The sequence below is a fragment of the Littorina saxatilis genome, linkage group LG15, assembly GCF_037325665.1.
Source record: "Littorina saxatilis isolate snail1 linkage group LG15, US_GU_Lsax_2.0, whole genome shotgun sequence".
NCBI classification, from domain to species: Eukaryota; Metazoa; Mollusca; class Gastropoda; order Littorinimorpha; family Littorinidae; genus Littorina; species Littorina saxatilis.
The window spans coordinates 4724366-4741745 of NC_090259.1; the positions used below are offsets into that span (position 1 = coordinate 4724366).

General features: G+C 40.0%; 2 protein-coding genes across 3 annotated transcripts in view; both read left to right on the forward strand.

The window, feature by feature from the left end:
• LOC138948259 (uncharacterized) overlaps positions 1-17380 on the forward strand; it is a 486513-nt gene that overhangs the window by 365729 nt on the left and 103404 nt on the right. The gene's annotated exons all lie outside the window — the stretch shown is intronic.
• LOC138948252 (serine/threonine-protein phosphatase 6 regulatory ankyrin repeat subunit B-like) lies at positions 144-17327 on the forward strand. Of its 2 annotated transcripts, XM_070319770.1 has the most exons (7): positions 144-280; positions 1205-1323; positions 2394-2510; positions 8160-8695; positions 9794-10002; positions 10355-10506; positions 11653-17327. In XM_070319770.1, the coding sequence occupies exons 2-7, from the start codon at positions 1248-1250 to the stop codon at positions 15858-15860; spliced, it is 5298 nt and encodes a 1765-aa protein (XP_070175871.1). In that variant the 5' UTR covers positions 144-280; positions 1205-1247; the 3' UTR covers positions 15861-17327. The 2 variants fall into 2 exon arrangements, with proteins under 2 accessions (XP_070175871.1, XP_070175872.1); XM_070319771.1 differs by having other exon boundaries at positions 199-1323.

Sequence of the window (17380 nt, forward strand, 5' to 3'; positions counted from 1 at the left end):
AAATCACTCAGCGACAATACCATCACCAATGTGTTTGCGTTTGTTCATAGCATGAGTGTGGAAGGCGGTTAATTCCTGGTGGAGTAGACAGGGGAGGCAGTTCGTGAACAAACCCTTCAATGTAGTAATTTCTGACACAAACTAGGGAGGAACATAAATTAATTTATGGGAGACCATAAAGTGTATTACGTATGCGTAAAAGGGTAGTGCGTATCAAGCATTCCTAAGAAAGAACGACATACTGTGAATCGGGAAGCTGATGTGAGTTGTATTAGATAAGGTGAGTGAAAATAATCGACATGAATACTCGCGCACTGCTGATAGGGTCAACCTACTTTGAATTATCTTGCTCCGTACTTGATGTCGCCTAAAGGTTTGGTTCTTCCTTGTTGTGACTGCCTTTTCACATACTGAAGTGGCTCCTACTTCTGTTGATGTTGATTTCTAGACTTGCACAATGTTTTAAACATGTCAGTGTTAATTGACTTCGCATGTCAGCTGACCTATTGTGTGATATTTACAGCAAAACAATGCCTTTACAAAACTCTAACCTCTTTGTTGTTCTTTTAACCTGTTTTTAAGTAAAAACGTCTTGGTTTTGGCTTTTCTGTAATTTGTGATACATTTATTTCTCTTTATAAATGATTAATTCTTGGTCAGAAGTCTTATTATCGAAAGTGTTAGTTTAACCAGTATCACGACTTTCAACATTGTATCATGTTTGTTTTTTTACTCCACAATGGCGACAGTTAATTGATCCACGATTGATCTGATAAGTGAGAATGCACAATAGCAAGGGAGTATTCAGATTCCCGAAGGGGTGTCACATCATGCAGATAAAACAGAAAAGCATACACAACGTGTTGTGGAAAATGTACAATTCTTTGTTTTTCCATTTTGCTTCCGCAAATAGGACGACTGCTGACCAGATTTGTATTTCAAGTTCAATTGAAGTAGGTGGAACCGATGATTTTGACTTTTTTGTCATTGTACTGCGAGTCAGACATTCAAAATGGCGGATCAAAATATTAAGTATTCATTTATCAAGGCAACTGAGAGTTCATTATTGCAGCATTCTTTGTGTGTTTTTCTGTCAGTTTAAACTTCGGGCTTGCGTATGTTGTCTTCGTTTTGATACTCAGTGATAGCACTTACTTTGTTATTCTATGAACATGGCATTTCCATTTTTCTTTGAATGAAACAGCGATGTTGATGCGACATCAGTCGGGTTTACACTGGAGCAGAAGATGGCTGACAGTTTGCCTTCATCAAGCCTAAAAAGCATCTTTATTCAGGAAAAAGACACTTCTGATGGATATGAAGGTAAAAGTCCCCCCCCCCCCCCCGCACCCTTGAAGTTGCTAAAAATGCAAATTAACATCAAAAGCGAAAGAAAGCAAATACACCATGAAACAATTCGAGAATGAGGTTATATCGTTTAATTCATTAACATGAACAGTGGAACATAACTTCTAAAGTCACCACAAGGCGGTGCATGTGTCGGGGTAATAATTTAATCACTTGAACTTATTTGAATGGGATACATATTTGTGGAGATATTATTTAGTAATGACATGTGTAGTATCTCTCACATATGAAAGATAAATTACATAAAAGTCTGCGGTTTAAAGACAGAGCAGGTTCTCCTAAATTTGTATCAACTGCAAGCGCACAGATATTTTTGTATTTCCTTAATTAGGAGCTTTGAGTATTTTCAGGGCCTTATAGCCTTTGCAGAAGATTTCAGTAATTACAGTTATTCTTACTTGTATCTTATACACAAAGTACATTTACGATGTGATATTGTTAAAATGTACATTAACTTTTAAGTGAACCTTAATATGTTAACTTTATACATTATGTTTCGATATTTGTTTTACATTCTGTATTTAATTTTAATAAATATCAAAATCTATTTTAATGTTATACACTTATACAACCGTGTTTCTGCTTGTGATGCAAGGCGAGTATGTAGGACGAGAGATGTAGAGGAAGAGAGAGAGAGAGAGAGAGAGAGAGAGAGAGAGAGAGAGAGAGAGAGAGAGAGAGAGAGAGAGAGAGAGAGAGAGAGAGCACTGAAATGAACTATTATGAAGGGATATGAGTTAAGATGATTATTATAAGTATTTTGAATGTGCAGGCACACTAAATGTATTTTCTTATGTTGTTACTACTTATGTTGTATGTTGTTCGATGCTGTGATATATGCATACACCACGCATTATTCTCATTTGAGATAATAAAGTGTCTATGTCTATTATGGTAAGGATATTCGAACATAGTTTATATGTTGACAGTTAACAATAACACGGAATTACTGAGATTCATAATATATGCATTTATATAACTGAACAGTGTCGTTTTCACCAGGTCATTTTGTGATTGTCTTTCAGAAAAATTTCCAGCATTGGTTCAAAGAGAAGATTTAGTTGGATCATCTCCCTTTTTCAAACATGAAATATTCGAAGAGAAAGAAGCCGAAGCAACGGACATTCCCACACTCAATGCTGGTAAGTGTCAGTTAACATACCTCTTCCTCGTGTAAACATTGTAATTAAAAAGTGAACCTCAGAGGAAGCCCAGATTGGTCACAGTGGATGAGACTGAGAGCAGTACAACTCTATTCGGGGTGTATGGAAGGGATATTTCAAATAACTATCTATGAAATACTGGCGAATACTTATCAATTCCTTACTTTGAACTTTATTTTGAATCCCTTACACTGGTGCAATTCTCTAACACATGTTACATAGCCACTGGTGAATTAACACAGAGAAAAATAACAAAAAACAGTCATATAGGTTTTCGCATCAATGGGAGGTAATCGGAACCGACCAAACAGACTGAGCCAGTGGCGCGACATATGTCGTGACAACCAGGTGACAGTATACGTAAAGTAGCGCGACATATGTCGCGACAACCAGCCTTGAGAATACATAAGAAACGTCACTCGGTAGTATTCTTGCTTAAAAAACCTGCATGGGGAGTACCCAATTAAGGCCCAAAATAAACACGGTTTGTTTCTGATAAGAAGCAGGAAAACAATCAGTAAGTTCGCACTTCTTTCATTTTACAAAGTGCATTGCTTTAATCCAGGCGTATGTGGCTTTAACTGGTCGTAACTCGTGCGAGCTGTGTCCCCTGGATGTGAGAGAAAAGTAGCGTCCCTTATAAAGTCAGCGAAACCGAGTTTTGAATTGTTTCACCTTTTTTAAGGTAAGCATGTTGTAGGATAAGGAAAAACAAGAAGAGCAAACGCTCGATCGAGTCACTTTCGCAGTTCTGAATATTATATGAGGCATCAGATGGACAGGAAGAAATTGCTATTCACAACACAATACAGATGTAAATAATTTGATGTAAAGAATAATCCTATAAAGTTTGAATCAAATCCGATGAATAGTTTCAGAGATATGATATTTCAATTTTTTTCCTTCAAGACATACCTGTGACCTTGAAAAAGGTCAAAGGTCACCAAAGCAGACGTCAAAGTGTAGAGGTCACTGGGAGTCACGTTCACATAAAATTTGAGCCCGGTCACTTTTATAGTTTCCGAGAAAAGCCCAACGTTAAGTTGTGTGTTGCCGAACAGAAAAGGCTAGTTATCTCCCTTGTTTTTCTGATAACGTTCGTAAAAGGCTACAGATGTAAATACTTTGATGTAAAGAATAATCCTACAAAGTTTCAATCACATCCGATGAACTTTGTCAAAGATATAAAATGTCTAATTTTTCCTTTGACGCTGACCTGTGACCTTGAAAAAGGTCAAAGGTCAACGAAACCATCGTTAAAGTGTAGAGGTCATTGGAGGTCACGACTAAACAAAATATGAGCCCGATCGCTTTGATAGTTTCCGAGAAAAGTCCAACGTTAAGGTGGTGTCTACGGACGGCCGGCCGGCCGGACAGCCGGCCGGCCGGCCGGACAGACTAACACTGACCGATTACATAGAATCACTTTTTCTCAAGTGACTCAAAAATCAGATGGGAAACCGGAAATACTGAATTTTTGTCAAGCCTATTTTGTTTTGGTTATTTTGTTCTTCTGCTTTAGTCCTTATAGTATTCGTAAAAGGGTGAATTTTAAAAAGGCAATGTCACTCATAATCGTTCGAAGATAAGAAATAACAAGTCGCGTTTACAAGGCGAAATTACAACATTTAGTCAATCTGTCGAACCCACAGAATAAAACTGCACGCACTGCAGTGATTTCACGAGGACAAAACAGCTTCGTCAATCAACGCGGCAAGGAAGTCGCTCAATTTTTGCGTGCAACACGAAGTAACCAGACATGCAAGAATAGCGAAATAGCGTACTGCGGTAAGCAGGAAAGCGCGCTTTTCTGTATTCTTTTTAACTTTTTGAGCTTGTTTCGAATACAACATACTATATTTATATGTTTTTGGAATCAGGAAATGATAAGGAATAAGATGAAATCATTTTTGGATCGATTTCTTAAATAATAATCGAAGTACTAATTAACCTATTTTCGCTAATTGTGATCACATTTTAAGAGTAAACATGACATATGTATATATTTTTAGATTGAACATTTGATGAAGAATATATGATGCACTCAATTTTAAATCTGTTTGCGAAAAATCGAGCCAACTCATTAATTAATTTTTAAGCCTCCAAGCTGAAATGCAATACCAAAGTCCGGCCTTCGTCGAAGATTGCTTGGCCAAAATTTCAATCAATTTGATCGAAAAATGAGGGTGTGACAGGGCCGCCTCAACTTTACAAAAAGCCGGATATGACGTCATCAAAGACATTTATCAAAAAAATGAAAAAGAGTCTGGGGATATCATACCCAGAAACTCTAATGTCAAATTTCATGAAGATCGGTCCAGTAGTTTACTCTGAATCGCTCTACACACACACACACACACACACACACACACACACACATACACACACATACACCACGACCCTCGTCTCGATTCCCCGTCTCGATGTTAAAACATTTAGTCATTACTTGACTAAATGTAAAAAGAACATATTACAATGTTGTTTAAAAAGTGACTAGCACATCCAATTTTTTTAATTAAACATACAAACAATCAAACTTGCGCCATCTCTGGAAGTAATTAAACAATGGAACTGTGTGAAGTTTCAAAGATGTTACTTCAATAACATTTGAGGAAATGGTAATTTTCCATGTTTTGACCCCAAACATGACCCTGCTAATACATGTACCTTGAAATTTGATGAAGGTTCACCAAACTTTTTTTCTTCTTATTTGAAACTTGTGTGAAATTTGGTGGATCTTACTTTGATGCATTTTTTGATAAAACCTCAATGTTCTGTCTATCCTCTTTGGCCAGCCAGTGGGTCATCACTAAGAATCATCCCTTAATTACTCAGTTGAGTCAATGATATTCAAGAGCAAAATAATGTCACAAACCGTGAAAACACGGCGACCTATATAAATCCATTTAGTTATGCAATCCTGAGAATATTGTACATATACAAACGTGCCCCCCCCCCCCCCCCCAATAAGCCACCACAACGAGTCTCACGCTCAACACCCTCCAAAACTAGAAAAAAAACACGAATAGAGAACAACAAAACAAAACAAACAAGAACAGGAATTCTCTTTAATGATTCTTGCACCTAAACTGACTCTATTGATACTGGACTGGTCAAAACAAAACATGTGTACCTAGACACTTCAGTATCCTCATTTCTGATTATCACATATCAGCTGAATTTCACCAACATAATTATACCCCATACACTAGGCTGTCACGTCAAATTAAACAATGACATCATAACTTGATGAGGTCTTCTTTTCTTGATAGCTCAGAGGATATTTTGAAAGGTGATACATCTCCACTAAACATTTTTATACTATGACCTTGAAATTTGACAAGAAAAAGACAAGTTTGGCATGTCAGCAGATCATCAAAAGATACCAGTTTATAAACTTAGGAGGTTCTAGCTTCAAAAACATCCGAGAAAACCCTAACATTGAGATTGGTGTGTAGGTATGCCCTAATAGAACTCAGGCTGTGCTTGTCGATGGCCAGAGATCAGCCCCAGCCCCCCTTGTTTTCGGTGTCCCTCAAGGCTCTGTACTTGGCCCCGTCCTCTTCATTATGTATACCAAACCCTTGTCTGCCCTCATTCAAAATCATTCCGTTTCAAACCAGTCTTTTGCTGATGATACCCAGTTGTATAAGCCTAGTTCCCCCGCTGAGACACATGCCGCCATCCAGACCATTCAGACCTGTATCTTAGATGTTAAGTCATGGATGGTAGAAAATAAGTTAAAACTAAATGATGATAAGACAGAGGCACTTCTGTGCATGAAAAAGTCCACTAAGTTCCCAAATTCTCAACCTTCATCTGTCCAAGTAGGCAATACCGACATCTCTTTCTCTTCTTCAGCTAGAAACCTCGGCTTCACCATCTCCTCAGACATGACACTCAACAAGCACATCTCCAACATCTGTAGGTCCGCATACTTTGAACTCCGCAAGATCGCAACCATCCGCCATACTCTGTCCGTTCAAACTACAAACACTCTAGTCTGCTCTCTTGTTCTTTCTAAACTTGACTACTGTAACTCTCTTCTCTCTGGCTGTCCACTCTACCTCCTGCACAAACTACAGAAAGTTCAAAATTCTGCAGCACGCCTGATCCTCAAAGCACGAAAAAAAGATCATGTCACACCACTTCGCCGCACACTCCACTGGTTACCCATCCAAGCCCGCATTGAATACAAACTGTCCACTCTCTGCTTTCACTTCTTCTCTGCCTCGTCTCCTGCTTATTTCTCTGAACTTCTCACTGTATACACTCCTGCTAGACAACTCCGCTCCTCTTCTGATAGCCGCACCCTAGTCATCCCACACACAAAATCAAAAGCATATGGACAACGCACTTTTGCATTTTGCGCATCTACTCAATGGAACTCTCTCCCCTCTCACATTCGCCACTCTCAGTCAGTACAGTCATTCAAGCGAGCACTCAAAACTCACCTCTTCCAGAAACACAACATTTTGCCATCCTGTTCTGTAACGGTTCCATCTCTATTCAGGTCTTTTGTTTTAAATTATTATAAATATAATTTTTCACTGCAGTAGTCCTTTAACTTTAACCCTTAGCTGTAAGCTAGATATGCACAAGTCATGTCGGTGCCACATAATGCTGACACACATGTTCCTGTGCATAGTTTATGGAAAACGTGTAGTTGGGAAGTTAAGAGTAAAAATAATTAGTATTTGTGACCCTCCACCACGAAATGAGTCGCATGTCACCTCGCGCGGTTCTGCGCTAGGCTTAATATAAGTCCGGGGAGTGTCTGGTAACAGTGTGAGGGTTACCTTAGTCACAGGCTTATAACTCAAACAGTTTTCGCTCTTTTCTAAAACGGTTTTCACCACTGGATAGAGCATAAAAAACTCTTTAGGACAATGTAAAAATATGAAAATCATGCAAAGGTGACATGCGACTCATTTCGTGGTGGAGGGTCACATTTAGTGTAGGAGGAGGGTTGGGGGTGGGTAGGGAGGGGGTGGGTATGGTTTACTTTGAGCAGGTCGGTTTCAGTTTTAATATACAATTCTAAAGAATTGTGTATCTTATATTTGAGTCTTTCATGTTTTAGACATTGATGCATTTAATAGTTTTAACGAGTTGCCTTTTATTTTATCATTCTGGTGTTTATCTAGATGTGCTGTGTATCTTATAAGAAGTTCTTAAAAAGTTCGAAGTTATTTTAGCATATAGGTTTTTTTATGGTCTTAACAGCTAGTTAAACATGTATTACGTTATCATTAAGATTCATGCTTTGTTAGCACTAAGCAGTTGTTTTAATCAGTCTGGTTTTCTCTTGTTTTCATCTTATGAACATTCTAAATGTTAGACTAACTAGTAACTTATTGTCTTGTACAGAATAACAACTGTGTGAATGGTGCTATACTGAATGAAAGAGTGTGACATGAAGTTCTTGTACATCATTGTAAAGAGTGTGAATGACGTTTTTAGTTTAGATGTCAAGCGCTTAGAGCAAGCCTTTTTAACGAAAGTTTTTGATTTAGCGCTATATAAATGTTCTTCTTCTTCTTATTATTATTATAATACTGCTCAGCACTAATTAATTAGGTGATAACTTTTGTTCAGTAACTTTTTAAAATTGGTGCATACTTTCAGAAAATGGGACAGCTAAAAACCCGAATCAACTTGCCAAGAAGGAACTTTGTGTGGAAAAAGAACTGGAGATCTTACGACTGTTTGCTGAGGAGTCACCCTGGTGCGTCTGGATATCAGACAGTTTGGCTCACGACCTGAATGTGCCTGTTACATGTCCGTCTCATTTTCAAGACTTTCGTCAGATCTTTTTCATCGGCAAAAACTTTACTCCTTTTGTGCTTTCCTTGTTCGGTCATGATGATGATCGAACCAAAGTTGAAACCTACACCAAAGATTTTGCCCGTTTACTGATTTGGAGTTTGCTGGATTTCTGCCACCTAGACTTCACAGTGCTGCCATGTTGTTTGAAGAGAACAGACTTCAGTCATGAGCTGCTTACCAAGATTGTGACGGACCAGAAAAGTGTGATAAAAAGATATTTCAAAAGTCGTACCAGTTTAAGTGGGAAGACGTTTCTTCAACTGAAATCGGCAACAACAGCGTTGGTTGGAGCCACCTTCATCCCGTGCTTGTTGCAGAATCCGGATGTGGAACAGGTAAGTACAAGAATGCACCAGTTCAGTTTTATAAAGCAAACCAAAAATATGTATAAAAAAAACAAGAATAAAAAAACAACTCGGTGAATTGCAGTAAACTTAATTAATATATTGCAGGCTAACCCCCCCTCAAGAAAGTAATCAAATAACCAAAACAACACGCACTAAATTGCTCATAACTCCTACTTTGTTCAGCGAATTACTTCACATTTGGTGTACATTGGCTTGTCATATGGAATGATTAAATTTGAAAGTTTCAAATTTAATTTGTAATCAAAATTGCCTGACTTTGCTGCTGTATCGAAAATCTATTCTCAATTTGGGGATTGACTCAAAAGTGGAGTTGTGGCACTTAGTGGAAGTCATATTAACCCGATTTTAGCCCTCTATATTTTTAGGTGTTTGTTTTTTCTTGAGGACATGCATACAAACCACATCACAGACAATAATATATGAGTCACAACACTTGACCTACAGACTTGAAACCTTGTGAGACTATCATCCCACATATCAATATATTGTGCTCTAAATATGAAATAATTCACTAAACACATGTGGGAGTTGTCAGCATTTTTTTAGGTTCACCCTGTAAGACGGAGCAGAGAACACTTTGGTCAATTTTTGTCTTGAGGAGGAGGGGGAGAGGTGGAAGGAGAGACGGAAAGACGCAAAAGCCAGTTGTGTAAACTGTGTGTGTCTGTATTCTCCCCATCTCCCCCAGATGATTAACAATAACACACGCCCCGATTTCTCTTTCGATAGTTTCTTTTTATTTCTATTTAATATTTGACTGAATGTATTGTGGTAGACTGGGAATTGAGAGGGAGGGGCGCGTGTTCGTTTGTGTGTGTGTGTGTGTTGTGTGTGTGTGTGTGTGTGTGTGTGTGTGTGTGTTTTAAATACATTGTTTGAAAGTTTGTTAAAAAATAGGGTATATGGGAATTGCATTTCAGCTTGGAAGATTATAGGAACTAATGTCTTTGTTATATTAATGTACGCAACTTGTTTTTTGTATCTGACATTTCAATTGTGATGTGGGTAGCTTTTTATCCCTGTCCTGAAACAGGCGTGTTATCAATTATATTCTTTTTAACACAGATGTGGCTCTTTCTCATGAACAAGGAATGGCGAAAAGAAGTATCACTGCATATAGAATTACTCCATGGCAAAGATAGTCTAGAGCTCATCATTTCGTCCAACCTCCAAGGCAAGAAGCTGGTCGCAACATTGGAAGCTGCAAAAAGACTCAGTTTTACAGATGAAATTGAGGTTTCTACCCAGAACGAAGGGATGCAACTTTGCCTTAGGTAATCCTAAACATTTAGTCTTGAGTCAAGGTTTGTAACACCCTTATAAACCCTCATAATCTTCTTGTTACAACACGTACATGTTGGTAAAAGAAACGTTGTCTGATCATGTTTTTGGGTGTCCTTTAGGATCATTGAGTACTGAATTCTGTTCTTTATATAACAAAATAGTGATTAACAGTATCTTTATTACGTTCTTCTTTGTAATCATTTCTTCCTCTCTCAATCTGTGCCTCTGTCTCTCTCTCTGTCTCGCGCTCTCTGGCCCATTAAAGCAACTTGATTCCTGACGAATGTTGTCAAAATACACGCCCTGGTGACTCTGATGACTAATGTTATATACTCTTTGCAGAATGTTGAAGAAATACTTCAAAGACTGCTTCAAAATTCAACTGAAGCTGAATAGTGGAAGACAACACGAAAGTTCACCTTTCTTAGTGGAGAGACTTACAAAGAGAGAAGTTGACCAAGACAAAGAGACATCCCCTGCAACATCCAGTCAAGGTAAAATGCATCAAGCAGCGGTCTGTTTTGTGTGTCTCTTTCTTTATCACAATAGGAACACAAGACTGCAGGTAAAAAGAACAAGATAACAGTGAACATGTACTCACCTGCTCATTTAATTGTTCGTGTGTCTCGTACTGGTGAGTACACTTTCACTGTTATCTTGTTCTCTTTGTTTATAATGTCAAACAGAATGAGGCAGAGCGATGTTAAGATATCAAATAACCAAAGGGAAGTAATCGCTCAATGCATACGACATGTGTAATAGAGTAAGCGAGAGTTGTACGGAACCTTTTCTCCTGGCACCTGAGAGAATAACAAGCATTGAAATGAACAAGCGACTTTTATGTTAATGGTGTGTTGGTGTAGTTGTTGCGGCTGTGCTTGCTGTGAGTCAATTGCACATTTTTGTCTAATATTGTGCTTTGCTGAAACGCATAAAGAGAATATACTTTAGAATCAATCTAACAACTGTGAATTGTGCTATAAAACGCACCTTTTTCGCGAATCCTTGTAAATTGTCCTTGCCATCTTTATAGACTGTTAGAGGTGAAGTTAGATTTGTTGTTTGAATGTGTCTTTTTTGAATAGTTGCTTCAGCTTTGATTGAGCTATAGGGTTCTGTATGAAATTTGCATTTAGTCTTTCCTTTTTTTGCTGAGTGTATGTACAGTCCAGAGAGGAGACGGACATGGTGTGAGCTTGTCCAGGGGGGTATATGAACATCTCAGTGGCAGGGGGATGGAAGCACTTGTTAATGAGTGGGAGTGTGTATGCGCGTGGTGTGCACGAGGATGTATGCACGTGAGTGATATTTGTAAATGTGTATTATTATAATATCATCTTTGTATTTATATTATTGAAATTGTTATATCTCGATGTACAGCGCTAAGAGCATAGTTAAATTTGTGAAGCGGCGCTATATAAGCTATCTTTATTATTATTATTATTATTATAAATACATGTCCTCATTTTGAATTGTATAGCTCGTTTCCATCAGCGTTGTGGGTATCCTGTTAATTTTGTTTAGCCTGCATATCCAAACTATAGAATAGTTATCATTTTAATGAAAACAAGTTGGCAGATTATTATGTTCTCAATTACTTTAGAACAACGCACAATAATAAAGTCCAATTGGTTCCACAGGGGAAGAACGACAGGTGCAGATGCAGAGCATGTACACGATGATTCTGGGTGGGGAGCTGTCAGAATTGTGCCAGCATCCCTCCTTGCAATCTCCTGGCTTCCTGCAAGACTTTGACGACTTCTTAACAGGCCACAATTACATGCAACAAGTGGTCAGCGCAGTAGACAGAGAGCACGGTCTGCCGTTACTGTACTGGTCTGTGCAAAGTCCTTCACCCCACCTTACACACTGGTGCCTTGCCGCCATAGAGAGTCGTGTCGAGACAGGTCACCGGTTGTCAGGGGGTCTACTTCGTGCTATCATGGCAACACTTTTGTTTAGAAAATGTAACGAAAACAGTCGGTCTGTGATCAAAAGCTTTCTCCCTAAGTTTAAATTACTGGAAGACAAACTTGCCACCAATGCTGACATTTTGAAGTTGTCTCTTCCCCTGCCAAGTACATTTCCGACAGATATCATGGTCAATTTTCGTGAACATGGTCTGTGTTACCTTGACGACCCCTCCCTGCCCATCCCAGCCACACTGCTGTCAGTGACCGTTACAGAGGACGCGGTCAGCGTGGAGCTGCCCAGCCAACACTGGTACCTGGCGCTGAGACTGCTGGCTGACAGGGAGGTGGACGAGACAGACCGTGACGGCAACACGCTGCTTCACATCGCTGCCGACAAGGGAAACCTAGAGGCCATCACACTGGCCGTGAAGAGTGGAGCTTCCTTAGGAAGAGAAAACAACAAGTGCATGACTCCGCTACACTATGCGTACAGCAGAGGGCACAAAGATACAATTGAACTTTTATTGAATCTTGGGGCTGATGTGAATATTCAAAATGTGATTGGCAATACACCGCTTCACATGGCATGTGTTCAAGGTCGCAAAGATTCAGTTGAACTGTTATTACTTCATGGGGCTTCTGTGAATGTTAAAGGTAAAGATGGCGACACACCGCTGGACAAAGCTTACAAGGGGCATTACAGCGATATTATTAAACTGTTATTAAGGTACGGGACCAATGAACAGACAAAATATGGAGTTGATGGTTCACTGCTACACAAAGCATGCAGTGATGGTGATCACGAAAGGGTTAAACAGTTATTGCAGAATTGGGCTGATGTGAATAATCGGGATACTTTAAGCACAACACCTCTTCACATCGCATGCATTGGAGGTCACACAAGTATTGTTGAACTGTTATTTCAGCACAGGGCTGATGTAAATGCACAGGATCAGTATGGTAACACACCGCTACACAAAGCATGCGGCAGGGGTATAAAGGATAATAAAAATACCGTAGACCTGTTACTGAGTCACAAAGCTGATGTAAATGTACGGGATAAGGATGGCAACACACCGCTTCACAAAGCATGCGCAAATGGTCACAAAAATACCGTGGAGCTGTTATTGCGTCATGAAGCTGATGTGAAAGCACAGAACATGTATAAAGAGACACCCCTACAAAATGCATTCAGTGCCAACCATGATGACGTCGTTGCACTGTTAATTCGTCATGGGGCTAATGCAAATGGAGCAGAGGATGCTTATGGCAACACGCCACTTCACAAAGCATGCAGTAAGGGTAGCAAAGATATCGTTAAGCTGTTACTGAGTCATAAAGCTGATGTGAATGTACCGGATATGGTTCGCAACACACCGCTACACAAAGCATGCAGTAGGGGTAGCAAAGATATTGTTGAGCTGTTACTGAGTCACAAAGCTGATGTGAATGTACATGATGGTTATGGCTACACACCGCTACAAAATGCATGCAGTAAGGGCAGCAAAGACATGATGGAGCTGTTACTGTGTCACAAAGCTGATGTGAATGTACATGATGGTTCTGGCAACACGCTGCTACACAAAGCATGCAGTGAGGGTAGCAAAAATATGGCAAAGCTGTTACTGAGTCACAACGCTGATGTGAATGTACATGATGGTTATGGCTACACACCGCTACAAAAAGCATGCAGTGAGGGCAGCAAAGATATGATGGAGCTGTTACTGCGTCACAAAGCTGATGTGAATGTACATGATAGTTATGGCAACACACTGCTACACAAAGCATGCAGTGAGGGTAGAAAAGATATCGTTGAGCTGTTACTGAGTCACAAAGCTGATGTGAATGTACAGGATAAGGATGGCAACACACCGCTACTCAACGCATGCAGTAGGGGTAGCAAAGAAATGGTGGAGCTGTTACTGAGTCACAAAGCTGATGTGAATGTACAGAATAAGTATGGCAACACACCGCTACTCGAAGCATGCAGTAGGGGTAGCAAAGAAATGGTGGAGCTGTTACTGAGTCACAAAGCTGATGTGAATGTACAGGATAAGGAAGGCAACACACCGCTACTCGAAGCATGCAGTAGGGGTAGCAAAGAAATGGTGGAGCTGTTACTGAGTCACAAAGCTGATGTGAATGTACAGAATAAGTATGGCAACACACCGCTACTCGAAGCATGCAGTAGGGGTAGCAAAGAAATGGTGGAGCTGTTACTGAGTCACAAAGCTGATGTGAATGTACAGAATAAGGTTCGCAACACACCGCTACTCAACGCATGCAGTAGGGGTAGCAAAGAAATGGTAGAGCTGTTACTGAGTCACAAAGCTGATTGGAATGTACAGGATAAGGATGGCAACACACCGCTACTCAACGCATGCAGTAGGGGTAGCAAAGAAACAGTGGAGCTGTTACTGAGTCACAAAGCTGATGTGAATGTACCGGATATGGTTCGCAACACACCGCTACACAAAGCATGCAGTAGGGGTAGAAAAGATATCGTTGAGCTGTTACTGAGTCACAAAGCTGACGTGAATGTACATGATGGTTATGGCAACACACCGCTGCAAAAAGCATGCAGTGAGGGCAGCAAAGATATGTTGAAGATGTTACTGCGTCACAAAGCTGATGTGAATGTACATGATGGTTATGGCAACACACCGCTACACAAAGCATGCAGTAGGGGTAGCAAAGAAATGGTGGAGCTGTTACTGAGTCACAAAGCTGATGTGAATGTACAGAATAAGTATGGCAACACACCGCTACTCGAAGCATGCAGTGGGGGTAGCAAAGAAATGGTGGAGCTGTTACTGAGTCACAAAGCTGATGTGAATGTACAGAATAAGTATGGCAACACATCGCTACTCGAAGCATGCAGTGGGGATAGCAAAGAAATGGTGGAGCTGTTACTGAGTCACAACGCTGATGTGAATGCACAGAATAAGGTTCGCAACACACCGCTACTCAACGCATGCAGTAAGGGTAGCAAAGAAATGGTAGAGCTGTTACTGAGTCACAAAGCTGATGTGAATGTACATAATAAAGATGGCAACACACCGCTACTCGAAGCATGCAGTAAGGGTAGCAAAGAAATGGTGGAGCTGTTACTGAGTCACAAAGCTGATGTGAATGTACAGAATAAGGATGGCAACACACCGCTACTCGAAGCATGCAGTAAGGGTAGCAAAGAAATGGTGGAGCTGTTACTGAGTCACAAAGCTGATGTGAATGTACAGCCGAATAAGGATGGCAACACACCGCTACGCGAAGCATGCAGTAAGGGTAGCAAAGAAATGGTGGAGCTGTTACTGAGTCACAAAGCTGATGTGAATGTTCAGGATAAGTATGGCAACACACCGCTACTCAACGCATGCAGTAGGGGTAGCAAAGAAATGGTAGAGCTGTTACTGAGTCACAAAGCTGATGTGAATGTACAGGATAAGTATGGCAACACACCGCTACACAAAGCATGCAGTGAGGGTAGCGAAGGCACGGTGGAGCTGTTACTGAGTCACAAAGCTGATGTCAATGTAAAGGATAAGAAAGGCAACACACCGCTACATACGGCATGCAGTGAGGGTCAACATGATAGGTCTGAACTGTCCATGCTGCGTTGTGCACAACCAAACAGGTATGACCGCGACCAACCTTTGGACCAAACAAGCAGCGGTAATTACAAAGATATCATAGAACTGTTACTCAGTCATGGGGCTGATGTCAATGCACAGGATGAGTATGGTTACACGCCCCTACACAGAGCAAGCTGTAGAGGGCAAAGAGAAATGGTGGAGCTGTTACTGCATCACAAAGCTGATGTGAATGTACAGGGTAAGGATGGCAAAACACCTGCAGCCAGAGCACGCAGCATGGGTCACACTGATATCCATAAACTGTTAATGCATCCTGAGGCTGCTAGGACTGTGCAGAATTGATATGACACAACACAGATGTACGAATATGATGGAGTAAAGAATCACAAGCATGACTTTGAAGAGTTATTGCACCATGATGCTGATGTGCAAGTGCAGGATCAGGATGGTGAGGCAGTGTTTGATTAAGTATTCAGTAACCGTCAAAGAGATATGATTAAACTGTTAATACACCATGGGACTGCACAACCTGTGAATGCACAAGCGGGGAATTGCAATACACTCATGCACAAGGATATTGGTGGGAGAAGACCATGCAGAACTGATAAATCTTCAGTGAACATACGAAAATCTGAAAACCAAATAGGCCTTACATTGAAAAACTTGTGTAATATGCGGATTTGTTCGATCATCAAACCCAACACCATTGTTCAACTTATAAAAGAAAGAGCAGAAATATTGGTGTCTACGGGACATTGGTGTGTTGTGATGTTGACACCTTGATTACTCTCCTCCAGGAAGCTGACGTGAGGCACGCTGACACCCTTACCTGCCTTACTCAACATGCCTGGTGCTCAGATAAATGCTACAGACTGCAAGGGTTTACACATTACATTTAACCGTATCTTTACAAACATGGACAAGAGAGCAATTAAGGACAGATGCAATGGGTATGAGGACGTCACAAGCTGGCAAAGAGGCTTTAAGGCTGTTAAAAACATCATTCCTGTCAGCAAATGTAAGGATGAAGTTCGACATGACGTCATCGCGGCTTTCTAGGGAGACTACTCTGTCAAAGGTTTCACACTAGTATAGTGTACGATGATGCGACAAATGATCATATGATTAACTTTAAATTCTGTGACTACCTCTCATGCATTATGTCTAGACGACTTGTGAAGGTGTTTGTGATATAAAGCTATTATTTGAATTCTTCTTATGAAAAGTTTGTGTGTAACGCAGTGACTTTGACTTGTAATGGTTCTCGTGAATTTGTGTTAGAGGTTGTCAATGCTGGATTATTTGCCCTTTACAGTGTACATAATGGTTTGGTTTCTTGCCACATTGTTTCCAATGTGACTTTTATTAAAGGTTGTGTTTTTCCTTGGTGGTGTTCATTTTGGAATTGCCGTGTTGATTTTTGTATTTTTTCTTACCAGTTGTTATTGAAAGTTAAATTTCTTTCATTAGGTATTTTTGTATAAGTCTATACTTAATTTGTAGTTGCCCTTAAGAAACCTTGCAAATTATTCAGTTGACCCACTGTTACTGGAATCGTTGCCCTTTGCTGTGTATGTCACAATAAATCCGTAATGAGATACATGTTACATTTTACTTTGAATGCAATGAATGTACCTTTCGTATTTCCTTTGTGGCTGAACAGATCTGCGTGTGTTTTTTGGTTTAGTGTTAGCCGATGTTTTAAAAGAGCTCTTAGTACTTCACCCAATTGAAAATTGAATGCTTAACTTTAAATGATGCAGTCAATGTTTTTATATATTGCTCAATAAATATCAATATTTTAAAGAATTATAAGCATGTTGTGCACCTTGTTTTGGACTGTGCAACAGTATCGTATTGCG

Coding starts and splice junctions, on each gene's coding strand:
- LOC138948252 (XM_070319770.1), top strand. CDS start 1,248: ATGGCTGACAGTTTGCCTTCATCAAGCCTAAAAAGCATCTTTATTCAG. Junction 2,511..8,159: donor CATTCCCACACTCAATGCTG/GTAAGTGTCAGT, acceptor GCATACTTTCAG/AAAATGGGACAGCTAAAAAC. Junction 8,696..9,793: donor AGAATCCGGATGTGGAACAG/GTAAGTACAAGA, acceptor TTTTTAACACAG/ATGTGGCTCTTTCTCATGAA.